The sequence below is a fragment of the Stegostoma tigrinum genome, chromosome 5 (genome assembly GCF_030684315.1).
Source record: "Stegostoma tigrinum isolate sSteTig4 chromosome 5, sSteTig4.hap1, whole genome shotgun sequence".
Classification (NCBI taxonomy): domain Eukaryota; kingdom Metazoa; phylum Chordata; class Chondrichthyes; order Orectolobiformes; family Stegostomatidae; genus Stegostoma; species Stegostoma tigrinum.
Window position 1 is genome coordinate 37,486,769 of NC_081358.1, and position 14,340 is coordinate 37,501,108.

The 14,340-nt window shown below is 40.2% G+C and overlaps 1 protein-coding gene across 3 annotated transcripts in view; it reads left to right on the forward strand.

Annotated features, from left to right (window-relative positions):
- Positions 1-14,340, forward strand: part of ano10a (anoctamin 10a) — a 96,919-nt gene that overhangs the window by 55,400 nt on the left and 27,179 nt on the right. For all 3 annotated transcript variants that reach the window (XM_059645933.1, XM_059645932.1, XM_048529823.2), the window contains exon 12: positions 7,332-7,448. In XM_059645933.1, the coding sequence (XP_059501916.1) occupies positions 7,332-7,448 (117 nt within the window). The remainder of the gene's footprint in view (positions 1-7,331; positions 7,449-14,340) is intronic.

Genomic DNA, 14,340 nt, shown 5'->3' on the forward strand with positions numbered 1-14,340 from the left:
TGCTATGCAGAGGGACCTGGGTATCCTAGTGCAGGAATCACAGAAGGTTGTTCTGCAGGTACAACAAGTAATTAGGAAAGCAAATGGAATTTTGCCCTTCATTGCTAAAGGGATTGAGTTTAAAAGCAGAGGGGTTATGTTGCAGCTGTACAAGGTGCTGGTGAGGCCACACCTGGAGTACTATGTGCAGTTCTGGTCTCCTTGCTTGGGGAAGGATGAACTGGCACTGGAGGGGGTGCAGAGGCGGTTCACTAGGTTGACTCTGGAGTTGAGGGGGTTGGTTTGTGAGGAGAGACTGAGTAGATTGGGATTATATTCATTGGAATTCAGAAGATTGAGGGGGGATCCTATAGAAACATATCTATTCCCTTCATAATTTTATAAGATAGAAGTAGAGAGGAAGTTTCCACTGGCAGGTGAAGCTAGGACACAAGGGCATAGCCTTTAAAATTAGAGGGAGTAGATTTAGGACTGAATTGCAAAGGAACTTCTTCACCCAAAGGGTTGTTAATCTATGGAATTCCTTGCCCATTTAAGTAGTTGACGCTACTTCAGTGAATGTTTTTAAAGCTCAGGTAGATTTTTTTTGAACAATAAAGGAATTAAGGGATGGGGTGAGAGCGCAAATAAGTGGATCTGAATCCACGAACAGATCAGCCACGACCTTATTGAATGGTGGAGCAGGCTCGAAGGGCCGGGTGGCCCACTCCTGCCCCTAGTTCTTATGTTCTTATGCCTTACTTGTGCTCTGTCCTAATAATAAGGTCAAGGATGCTGTGTGCTTTATTACCAGCTGGATCTGTTGAGTTTCAGAACATAGAACAATACAGCGCAGATACAGGCTCTTCGGCCCTCGATATTGTGCCGAGAGGCCTGTTCTGCACTGTTTTTCGGCACCTTTCACCTTCCACTCAAAGTTATTAAGGAAAAAGCTGTAGATATGGCTTTCATAATTTTCCAAAAAGCTCTAAGTTTGTAAATTGTGTTATTGAATTGGAAAACTACAACTATTGTTCAATCAATTAAGAAGCAAAAAGGGAGTGACTAAAACTTGAAATAATTCTGATCAGAAAGTAAAGCTGCCACCGAAAACAAGACAGGACTGCTATGTCTGTGCGCACTATACGTGTAGATTTCCAGAAGAAATTAGATTAATTCCTACTTGGTTATTAGGGGAAATTTGAGTACTTGAATTGGAAGAACCCTGTAATAAGATGGTTAAGAATCGTTTGGGAGGTAGGAGGCAAAGTTGGGTGAAGGAAATGTACTCTGGCAGAATACAGTAAGTGTTGGTTTGGGGCCTTTGTTTGCATTGATGGTGAAAAAACAGATTAGTTGAAGGAATTGAGACACAAAAGTGGAAAATTTTATCAAAATATGCAAAGTATGTGATTATGAAGTCCCCAATTTACCTGTTAGATCCAGGCTGACACAGCATGGTCCAGGTTTCTGTACTTAACGAGAACTGTTATTAAGTACAAATAAATAGATTGTAACTACAGACATAATTGCATACTGTCAAGCTCCACACCAACAAACAGGAAAACAAGTATTAACATTATGGGGAAAGGGAGGAAATTTGAGAATGAGTGCAATGGTCTGAGACCACAGTGTTTGTTGAGATGATCCTTCTGCTTGCCAGAACTTTGTTTTTCAGTCTCTCTTCTCCAGATTCTTTTCACTCCTTCAAGGAGGTATAGACCACTGGTAAACTACCTGCAAAGTTTCTTATGTACTAGTTAATGGCTGCTGGCAACAACAACAACAGATGAAGGAAAATAAACTTTTTACAGGCTCTAAAAATTTAACTGGAGAAAAAGGTAGCGTCTGCCCTTGCAGCGGTCCAAAGGCTTCTGCTAATCTTGTATATACCCATAAACTCTTTGCCCATTCAGGACCCAATCGGGGTGCTTGTTTTAAGGCTAATGATCTTTGACGTCCACAACTGGCCCCAAGTTTACAAACCAATCACATTACTGCACCCTCGTGTGCACACCGTGGGACCGTCGACATATGGCCACACCCACCACTTGAACACATTAGCAGTGCAAACCTGACGTACACTGAGTGTCCATGACTTGCTGGTAAAGGGCACACTAACGCACAATTCTTGTTTTTAAAACAGTCCTTTCCCCACTTCAATCCACACAACAATAAAAAGATAGTCTTTACAGTATCCATGTACAGAAATGCATAAAAGCATGAGCTTTTAATGTATGAAAGTAATCAAAGAAGCTTATGGTAAATGTTGATATTTTACTCAATTTTAATATTAAAATTCTGCTTCAGTTTATAGACCCTTAGTCAGGTTTAGAGTGCTATTTACAGTTCTGGAAACTATCTAAGAAGAATATTGATGTCTCCAGTTGGGAACAACAGGGTTCAAATGCTTAGATACAGAAAAGTTAGGTCCACTGCTGGGGAAATCCAGAATACAGCGGAATTGGCATAATGTTAAAATAAGGGCACTTCAGGACTGGACTCTTCTCACAGTGGAATTATGGAATTCTCTTCCCTCTGAAGGCTCTGGATACTGCTAACATAAATTTCTGAGAAAAAGATTTAGTTTTTTTTTCTTAAATTAGGTAAACATATGCATCAAACATGGTCAAACTGAGTTATAGTCTCATTGAATGGTGGAACAGGCTTGATAGGCTGTCCTACCCCTGTCTCTTCACAACTGACTCTCCTCCCCTTTGTGGATACTGTCTGGCTGAACAATAATATTCATAATCTCAGTCAAGACATTTTACCAGGTGGACGTGGAACACCCCACTTATTACTCTAAATCAAAAAAAAACAAAAACAAAAGTTGCTGGAAAAGCTCTGCGGGTCAGGAACTATCTGAAGAGAAGTCAGAGTTAACTTTTTGAATCTGGTGACCCTTCCTCAACAAAACAGTCCTCCTTATTGTCTCGACAAATATTTATTGCTTAACAACCGTCATGGACAGATTACATGGTTATTTACAGCTGATGAAATCTTGAGCCCAAAATGGCTGCTGTGTTTGCCTATATCGCAACAAACTATCCATCAAAAGTACTCATCACATTATAAAGTACTTTAGGGCATTTTTGAAGTCATAAATGATGCTATACAAATGTACTTTCCATCATAAATCAATATGACACTGTAGTAAGTAAGATGGAACCTCCAAGAAAATCTAATGTGGTAATACCAAACATTAAAAAAAAACACAATTTAGTTCAACACAATCAATTCTCTACCCCCACCCTATTTCCCTGTTTTGTCATCAAGTTTGCTCAGTAGCATGTTAACTCCAGCAGAGGGTGTAGTGGGACCATGATTATAAACGATGTCATTGACCAAGTTTTGTTGCAAAAACGAAGTTGCTGCAAAAACGAAGTTGCTGGAAAAACTCAGCAGCATCTGTGAAGAAAACAAAAATCAGAGTTAACGTTTTGGGTCCGGTGACCCTTCCTCAGGACTCCTGTAGAAGTTTTGTTGCAGTGTGGCATCCACTACTGCATTAATTAAATTTGTCCTTGTAGGGTTTTGTGCTTTCAGTAACTTAGCGGGGGAAAAAGTGTAAATTGATAATGTTGTAGTGTGTGTAAGGATTACTTGTCACACACTTGCCAGTTGGTCATTAATGACAAGCACAGCTTGGTACCCTAATAGTCACTGCAACGTCCCTCGTTTGGCTACTATATAGTGGGAACTCAGCATAACAGTTTTGTTCTAATATTACACAAAGTGCAATTACAATTAAATTTGCATTAAAATGGCCCTCAGCTGTTATGTAGGTGATGGTTCACTAACCATTTCTTATCAAATGCCTCATGGCAGTTTCTGCAGTTACTTGTAACTGTTCCAATGCACTTTTGACTGCCCTGTCAACTTGAATTTGAGACATCCCGAAACATTGTTATCTTACTTCAAGTCCCATTCACCCATCACCCAAGTTCTCACTGATCTGCATCGGCTCAGTCAATTTTACAGTTCTCACCTTTTTAGTTTCAAATCCCTTCAAGACCTCACACTTTGTATATCTGTAATTTCCCCTAGTGTCTCAGCTCTGAGATATCTGAGCCTTTTGAGAGTCTCAATTTTAATCACTTTGCCATTGACGACTGCCTTCAAATGCTAGGCCCCAAGCTCTTGAACATTCTCCCTAAATGTTCCCATCTCTCTACCTTGCTTTCGTTTTTTAAGTGGCCTGTATAAACCCTACCTCTTTGACCAAGCAGTCACCTATCCTAATACTTGCTTTTGTGCCTCAGTGTCAGGTTTTATGTTCCAGTGCTTCTGGAAGGAATCTTGGAATGCCTTGTTATAGTAGAAGTTCCATGTGACACTGGTTGTGTCAGAGGAATGTGGAGACACCAGCAATAATTTAATGCATTTGGACAGTTTGACCATTTTGACAAAAAAAATTGCTGACTTTTCATTAATCTGGAAAGTCATCAAACTACTTTTGACGCCTGTCTTGGTGTTGAAGTGAGAGCCCTATGTTTATCCAATGGGTGCTGAAATGCTTTTCTGCTCAAAGCTTTTTATTTGGAGAACCTTTAGATGTGAGGAGAGAGTACAGATTTTTTTTCCACTGGAGCAAAAGAACAAGAGGAAATCTTAACAGGTGTGCACATAGTAAATGGAGGGAAAAATTACTCCTGTTTGATTTATGAATTAGGTACTCAAAAGAAGAAAAATAAGATTAGAGCGGTATGGAAATTTACTTGTTAAACAGAGGGTTGGTAGGCCACAAAATGTCCCCAGTGGAAAGAGAAAATTTAAATAGTTTGTAAAAGGGAAGATTATAAATGTATGTAACTTTTTTTTTGAAAAAGTCTTAGAGGAACTGCCAGGGAAATCATAGAGTGGAAGTGAGACAAACCAGTCCTTCAGTTTTGTTCAGGTCTTCAGTAGAATTATTGTCTAATCAGAGTAGCTCAACTTTCTGTACATGTCTTTGCTTCATATCCCTCAACACCCTTACTCAAAAAAACCCTCTTGAATCTCTTTTTAAACGTTTGATTAACTCTCAACTGTAGCCTTTTCGAGGGAATGAGCTTTAGGTTTCCAACACCCTTTGGGTGATAAAACAACTTTTCTGATTTTGTGGCTGAATGCCCTGCTCTCATGGAACATAGAAAAGTACAGCACAGTTACAGGCCCTTTGGCCCACGATGTTGTGCCGTGGAATAGTCCTAATCCAAAAATAAAATAACCAAACCTACATTCCCCTCAATTCACTGCTGTCCATGTGCATGTCCAGCAGTCGCTTAAATGTCACTAATGACTCTGCTTCCACGACTACCGCTGGCAAACTATTCCATGCGCTCTCAACTCTGGGTGAAGAACCTCTCTCTGATGTCTCCTCTATACCTTCCTCCTAACACCTTAAAACTATGACCCCTCGTGGCAGTCAGTCCTGCCCTGGGGAAAAGTCTCTGGCTATTGACTCTATCCATGCCTCTCATTACCTTGTATACCTCGATCAGGTCACCTCTCTTCCTCCTTCTCTCCAGACAGAAAAGTCCGAGCTCGGTCACCCTCTCCTCGTAAGACAAGCCCTCCAGTCCAGGCAGCATCCTGGTAAACCTCCTTTGCACCCTCTCCAAAGCCTCCACATCTTTCCTATATTAGGGCGACCAGAACTGGACACAATATTCCAAGTGTGGTCTCACCAGGATTTTGTAGAGCTGCAGCAAAACCTCGCGGCTCTTAAAATCGATCCCCCTGTTAATGAAAGCCAAAACACCATATGCTTTCTTAACAACCTTATCCACCTGGGTGGCAACTTGGAGGGAGCTATGCACTTGAACACCAAGATCCCGCTGTTCCTCCACACTGCCGAGAATCCTGCCTTTAACCCTATATTCAGCATTTAAATTCGACCGTCCAAAATGCATCACTTCGCATTTATCCAGGTTGACTTCCATCTGCCATTTCTCAGCCCAGCTCTGCATACTGTCATGTCTCGCTGAAGCCTGCAATAACCCTCGATACTATCAACAGCACCTCCAACCTTTGTGTCATCAGCAAACCCACTAACCCACCCCTCAACCTCCTCATCCAAGTCATTTATAAAAACTACAAAGAGCAGAGGCCCAAGAACAGAGCCCTGCGGGACACCGCTCAGCACTGACCTCCATGCAGAATACTCACCATCTACAACCGCTCTCTGCCTCCTGTCAGCCAACCAATTCTGAATCCAGACAGCCAAATCACCCTGTATCCCATACCTCCTGACTTTATGAATGAGCCTGCCGTGGGGAACCTTATCAAATAATCTTAAGACTGTTCTTGTTCTCGGCACATTCCACCACTGGGAATAGTTCCTCTGGATTTACCCTATGAAATACTTTTAGCGTTTTCAAGACCTTGATTAAACCATCACTTGTTCAACACAGTTTGTTCAGAGTCCAAGTTTACATGTAATTGGCTGACTTTTCTGATGTCAGAGTCTATGAAATATTGTGAAGAGTATTATGGAAATATTGTAAATTCATCGTACAGTTGTTCACCCTGATAGACATATAGCTGGAGGCATGCATTAGAAATTGTTACTTGTTTAAGTGCAGAGAAAAGGTCTAGAATGTGAATGGTCAGCGCTTGTACAAAATGTTGACATTTAGTTGTAAAGGTAACCAAAAAAAAATCCATCAAAGTTGTAAATGTTTAATTTTGACCTGAGCTGTACTATGTTGAGGTTTGGTTCAAGAAATATCCAATACCAAAGAGGAGAGGAGATGCCCTGCAGTTTAAAGTTCAATTTATGCAATATACAGCGCAGTAACAGGCCGTTTGACTCACTTCATCCATGCTGGTGCTACTGCTCCTCCAAACAAGTCGTCTTCCCAGCCTACCTGCAAGCTGGTGTTCTGTTTCTTTTTCCCTTGTGTATTTACCTAAATTCCCTTTAAAGACATCTGTGCTACTTCTCTCCTCCACTCTGCATTGTAACTATTCTACTGGGAAAACGGTTTCTCTAGTATTCCCATTGGATTTATTGATTTATCTTGCATTTGTAGCTCTTGATTTCGATTCTATCATACATCTGCTCTAAATCTGCCCTCCCAATCCACGTTGTAGTTTTAAAGATACCTATCAGGTAACATGAAGAGAACTTAACTGGCTAATTGTACATGTTGAAAATATTGAATCCTTGGTTTTAATTGGACTGGGGACCTCTGTATCTCCCAAGTATTGTAATAATGAATTTCTCAAACGTTCAAGTGGACATTTGAAATTTGTCATTGTACACAAGCAGTGTATGTTGTTTTATTTGGAAATGTGATATTATTTCCAATAATTATAACGTTATGATGTTGGGTAATAATCTGATTTTTTTTCATGTTTTGAAGCATGTACTGTTGGGTCTGAAATTCATCCTGGCATTTGCCATTTCTGATATACCAAGAGACATTCGTGATAAAGTCGCCAGGCTGGAATTCGAATCTATGGAAGCCCTCAAACATAAGGTAAAAATAGTGAGTTTTATTAAGATGGCTTATATTAAATTACATGTTTGAGACGTGATGAGTAATTCATCCTCCATGAATTTCCAAATCATGGTGATACACATTCTGGAGAGATTATCTCCTGTTTTTCATTTTTTTTTCTATGCATACCAACTACCTACCAGCAACAAATGAGGTCGATTTTCTAGATAAAGTACCATTTTGCATAGACCAAGCTTCTACAAAGAACAAAGAGATAATGATCAGAGATAATAAAATGTGAGGCTGGATGAACACAGCAGGCCAAGCAGCATCTCAGGAGCACAAAAGCTGACGTTTCGGGCCTAGACCCTTCATCAGAGAGGGGGATGGGGAGAGGGAACTGGAATAAATCGGGAGAGAGGGGGAGGCGGACCGAAGATGGAGAGTAAAGAAGATAGGTGGAGAGAGTATAGGTGGGGAGGTAGGGAGGGGATAGGTCAGTCCAGGGAAGACGGACAGGTCAAGGAGGTGGGATGAGGTTAGTAGGTAGATGGGGGTGCGGCTTGGGGTGAGAGGAAGGGATGGGTGAGCCATCCCTTCCTCCCACCCCAAGCCGCACCCCCATCTACCTACTAACCTCATCCCACCTCCTTGACCTGTCCGTCTTCCCTGGACTGACTTATCCCCTCCCTACCTCCCCACCTATACTCTCTCCACCTATCTTCTTTACTCTCCATCTTCGGTCCGCCTCCCCCTCTCTCCCGATTTATTCCAGTTCCCTCTCCCCATCCCCCTCTCTGATGAAGGGTCTAGGCCCGAAACGTCAGCTTTTGTGCTCCTGAGATGCTGCTTGGCCTGCTGTGTTCATCCAGCCTCACATTTTATTATCTTGGAATTCTCCAGCATCTGCAGTTCCCATTATCTCAGATAATGATCAGAATCTGTTTTACTACCATTTGATTTGAGACACCAGCATGCCAGGCAGAATTCTCTGGTGCATGGGTAGCCATGGGTTCTTTTGTCTTAACTGGTGCCTCAATTTAATGTCTCGTCCAAACTATGTTATGCTTGAAAGCCAATTTGGCATGCCGTTTCAAAGGAGCTGTATAGACCACTGTACATGTAGATTCTGACATGTTCATTTGTTGCACAGCCAAAAATTGAAGATGATGTCCTTTGTACAAACAAGTACTTGGAAAACATTTGCACAGGCAGGTTAAATTTCACAAATACATCATGCTACTGGTGTTGACACTTAATGCCTGGGGCCAAAGTTTGAAAGAACCTGGAACCAATGACCAGACTCCAGTTTTGTAACATCCAAACCATTATTCATTATGTATGTATCCAGAAATATTAGCTAATAACATCTGATTAGTGTTAAGATGTACAAACAAATTATTTGATCCAGCTGGTACATGTCAATGTTATGTCCTATTCAAGCTGTCTCCTGCCTTCTTTCATCTCACTGACCTAAATATATCCTTCTATTTCTTTTTCCCTCTTGTAGTGATCTTTCTTCATTTTAAATAGATTGATACTGGCTACATCAACTTTCTGCATGATAGCAAATTGAACTTTTATCTCTATTCTTCAGTACAAATTTCTTCCAAATTCCCTGTTGGATTGGTTACTGATTATCTTACACTTGTGTCCTTTAGTTTTGGTCTCCCCTACAAACGAAAACATCTCAGTTTGTGCAGTAATCTTAAAGATCTCCTTTAGGTCAGCCTTCAGTTCCCTCATTCCAGTGAAAGCAGGTTCAAACAGATGATTTATAAAGTGGAGCCTTACTTGGCTACCTGCCTTCAACATTGCAAAAGAGCATTCTGTAAGTGATTAATGCCTAAATGTCTGTTAGTATTATGCAAAATTATGAGCTGGAAACTAATAAAAGTTAGCAATAATTACTAGCATGGGGCTGGGCTGATTATTCCACAGAATCGGTCTTAATTTTTTTCCATGTTTTACTGTCAGATTTGAAAGAAAATGGCAGAAGTAGATCATTCAGCACTTGCAGTGCAAGGTTAGGGCTACCTGATGCTGACTACGGTTGAAGTGACGTTTATTATCACAGTCAGCCACACTGCTAATTCTGTCATCAAAGCAATCTTGTTGAAAGTGATGTTTTGGGGATTTGGAAAGATTCATCATATCCTTTTAAATGTTATAGCTGTCTGTCATTCTGTGTGAAAGTTGATTTTTCCTTAGTAAAATTTCACTTTCAACCTTGGGTTATTCTTTACCCATCATCTTCCTTGATTTAGAAGATGATTAAAATTTACTACAGGAATGCAGTGGCCATACAGAGTTTAAGCAATGCCAATATTTGATATTGTTTGGCATTTTTCCTGGAGTGCCATCTCGTATTTTCAGATTTCCTCTGAAACAGATGTGACGGAGGCTGTGTAATTTGAAAAGTGATATTTTGCTTTACACTCGGATGTTTTTCTTGAAGTAGAAATTGGCCATCAAATAGTAACGCTCAACACTTGTTCCCGAACTAGAGAGAGCCATTCAGTCGGATATTGCTGATCTGCACATCAACTCCCTGTTCAATATCCTTTGATCCTTACCCAGTAAAAATTTGTTTCACTTCAATTGATATCCAGCCAGAACAGCTTTTCGGTGGGAGAAAGTTCTAGATTTCCAATACTGTTTGTGCGAAGAGATGCTCTTAATTTTGCCATGAATGATTAGACTTTAGTCTTAAGTTTCCATTCCTTGTTCTGAACGCCTCACCAGATGAAATGTTTCTCCACATCTATTCTTTCCTTTTGTCTTGGGTTAATTTCTAATTTAGCATTTTGTTTTGCTTTGTAAATTGTACACTCTCCAAAACTGAAGTCCTCATCTGAATTATATCCAGAATACGCTGGAGGTATACAAGTTAGGCAATGGAACGGTGCAAAGATACTAAATGTTTTAAGTCAATTACCGTAATGGCTCTGGTCAATTCTGTCAAAGGGCCTTTGAAATTTTTTTACTCTTCTGTCTTTACAGATGCTGTTCAATCTGCTGAGTACGTCCAGCACTTTCTAGCCTCATTTCAGACTTTGTGGTGTTCGGCCTCTGAGGCCAATTTATTAAGAGACTACAAGGTGTAGAGTTGGATGAACACAGGCCGAGCAGGAAAGCTGATGTTTCAGGCCTAGATCCTCCTTCAGAAAATCATTTTCCAAAGAAGGGTCTAGGCCCGAAACGTCAGCCTTCCTGCTCCTGAGATGCTGCTTGGCCTGCTGTGTTCATGCAGCTCTATACCTTGTTATCTCAGATTCTCCAACATCTGCCATTCCTACTACGTCTTCCAATTTATCAACATTGTTTTAATAATGGTGCTGCTAGGCCAACTGTATAAGGGTATATTACTATTAACGGGATCAGAGACACTGCTTGGGAAATTCCAAGGGTTTGGACTAGCTGACGGCTGGATAAATTGGGTTATATCAAGCTTTGCAAATTTTTAAAATTGGACACTTACTACTGGCAGCAGTAAACCAGGAATGAGATGTACCCAGACCACCAGGAGGCATGCACCTCCACTAAAACCAGCCAGAATCATGTTGGGTTTCTACCAGTACCCTAATTGTGAACAGATTTGTCAGTCTTCAGGATTATAACAAACATCCAGAGAGATTGCAAACAAAATTAGAAATTGCAGCATATGTAATGAGAAAGCAGAGTTAACATTTTCGTTCCAGTTACTCCTCTTCAGAACGTTGTTTTGTTTTATCTGGCTAGATCATTTGTGTAAAGCATGTATTTTCTTGGACATAGTGCTACTTTTAGAAGGACATGCTCAGGTTTGTAGTAATCCAATGTTTCTAAACTGCTGACCCAATTATTTTCTAATGCTGGTATATAGAAAGATTCTGGAGGCATTGTGCAAAAAGTCATTCCGTGTCAGCATTAGGTTATCACTTGGGCCATTTAAGATTCACTAATTAAGTTCACTAATTTTCATTTGAAGGAGCCCTCTTTCGAGTCAATTAATCAGAAACCCCACCCATCTAAAAGAATACCACACAGTATTCATAATGTAAAATTATTGGATATAAGCAGTATTAATGTTAGGAATGCAGGTATACAGATATCGGTGAGATATGTGTGGTTGTTTCTCACTACATAGTCTATCTGTTTTGATGCAATGGCGTAAATAAAGCATACTCCACTTCTAAACAAGGCCCTGAACATGTATTTTTATCTTTTCTTTTGATTTCAGTGTAAGTAATTTTTTTTTTTTGAAGCTTGCTTCTTTTGAACAAGGCTGAGCTCATCTGGTGTCCACCTGAATCCCTGGTAACTTCACCTGTAGCTGCTCATATTCCTGCCGCTGTCAGGGCTCCAGCATGTGCAATGCACTATGAGCCAGTATGGTCAGCCCACCCCGCATTGCACATGAAGTCGCTGAACGCAGCTCCTGCATCTTATCTCCAAATATTGTTGAGGATACATTAACTCTGGTTTCTCTCCACAGATGCTGCCAGACCTGCTGAGCAATTTCTAGTACATTTCTGATTTCCAGCATTCCCCTTCCTCTTCCGCTCTGACCATGGCATTCTTGCAGGTTTCCCCACTCATAACGCAGGTCCCACTTGTCAGCACTTGCACATCATCTTACAGACTTTCAAAAATTCTCTACAAATTTAAATTTGAGCACTGTCAAGAAAGACTACATTGTAATACTTATTAGAACCATCAATTTTTTTGTTTTTTTTAAAAGCTCATCTTACATATATTGCCCGATTTTACCAAAGACAACACAACGAGGCTCCTCATCGAAGTTGAGACATGTAGCCCAGGGCTTGAGAAGAATGCACGGTTAACTTAAGGATTTCTTTCCTTCCTTGTCTCCAAGTAATATGCTTTGCAGAGAAGCTGCCAACTCAAGGATGCAGCAGATGAGCTCTGGGCTGTCAGTTTACTGTCAGACCCTGTTTATTGTTTGGAAACAAAAGGTCGAATGTTGACTGTAAATTTCAAGGTACAAATATGACATTTTAAACTGATTTCTGAACATTTTAAAATCTTCCATTCAGCATGGTGAGATACCTGTGAAGTGCAAATTTTAATTAGTTATGCTAGTGGCCAGAGCTTTGCCTAGTTATTGTGTATCCCCCTCTCAAAGGTTTGAGATAACAGTTACTTGTTTCATTGTAAATGAACAGATTCAGTCTTTTAAAACCCAGCTCTGGGATGTTTGGAGATGAAAAAATAAATGCACAGCCACGTGTCCCCTGACCGTTACAGTAAGTCAGAGACATGTTGTTTTAACTCACCTGGGGAATTCTACTATGACATGATGCAAGCACTCACTCAGGGCTTGTAACTCTGAAGAGCAATATTCCTCTGGTATAATTTTAAGTACTTCATACATTTGCATGCAGGATACAGTAGCATGCAAGTATATTTTTCATTGTGTTGCTGTCAGTGAATAAGGCTGCTTTATAACAATAGGGGTGTTAGCAGTAATTTGCAATGGCCAAAGTGTTAGAGGGAGGGGATGTGACTGGTTCTTTTAATAGAAGGGAACCTTCAATCATGAAGACCCACGGGCAGCTGTAATCCAGGAAATATAACTAGATGTGCTTTCATACCCCGAATATCTAGTTACTAGAGTGTCTAGGCTGATGCTTCAATCTAATTGAGGAAAGCACACATTTTGGATGTGACGCTAAATGGAGGCCCTGCTTGATGTGGTCATTGGAGTAAAATGGCATGGCACTGCTAGTTTCCTTCGTGGCCTGTGCAATATTATTTTGTAAATCAATACCACAAACAGATGTTCAAATTGGTGCTTGTGGGAGCATACTGTGTGCAAACTGGCTGTTGTATTTCCTACAAAATAACAACCATGACACTTTTGTTTGTAAAATGCTTCAAAAAATTATTTCTGTGATGTGTCTGCAATCGTGAAAGGTGCCGTAGAAATGCAATTAATTTTAGAGTTGTCTGTAGGGTTGTGAATTCATTTCCACGTTTTGCTGTCCAAATTTTCCTTCTTGAAACTACAGTAATGTTTCATTAGCTTGAATTTTCTCAAACCCCATTCATCCCAAATCAGTGTTACCTCGGGCCGGGAAGGTTGTTGGTGTAAATGTTGTATCCAGTACATTTTAAGACAATGTGTGAAACTTGATCGAAAATGGGATTAGGATAAGTTGTGTTGGTTTTACTTTAAAATGCAACTCATGTCCTTTTTAGAAAAGGCAACTTTCCCTCCTGGGCCTATGTGACTCCAGTCTGATATCCAATGCAAATGCTTCTTACACATACTCCTGAAATAGCCTCATAAGTTGACCTAGACTCAACTTGTAATGAAGGTTCATCACCACCTATGTAGAAAATTAGGAAAGGGCATGCCCACCAAGAGAAACACACATTTCAAATTCATTCACAATCACTTTCAATATATTGGGAGGCAAGGAATTAGTAAACTCGGTTGTAATCGGAACAAGTCTGTAGTAAACCTATTCCCACACAGATACCTAGCAGTGCATCATCTTTTTTTTTCTTTATCCCCCACTATAATAAACATACAGAATGCACCACTGTTCCTGGATAGCTGACTGGGACTGAATTTTTAAATTGAAAGAATGAAGTTGTAAGCTTGATTTGTTTTGTATTTTTGGGTGCAGCTTTAAAAATGTGTTGTCCCAAAAGAGCGAATTAAAACTGCAGCTGTTATAGATCTCGGCTCTTGCTGTCAGTTGGAACTAAATGGCATTGCTCAAAAGGCTGAATGAATAAAAGGCTTATTTATGAATAAAATTTCCTTAGTTATTTCTTCAACCTTTTATGAAATGAATGTGAGCTTCTGCTCCAATATGATCATGTACATACAGATCCCTTTAACATTAGCGCACCATTTGCAGAAGGCTGTTACATAACATTTTAACAAAGCAAGGCAGATGAATCTAATTTAGTTATA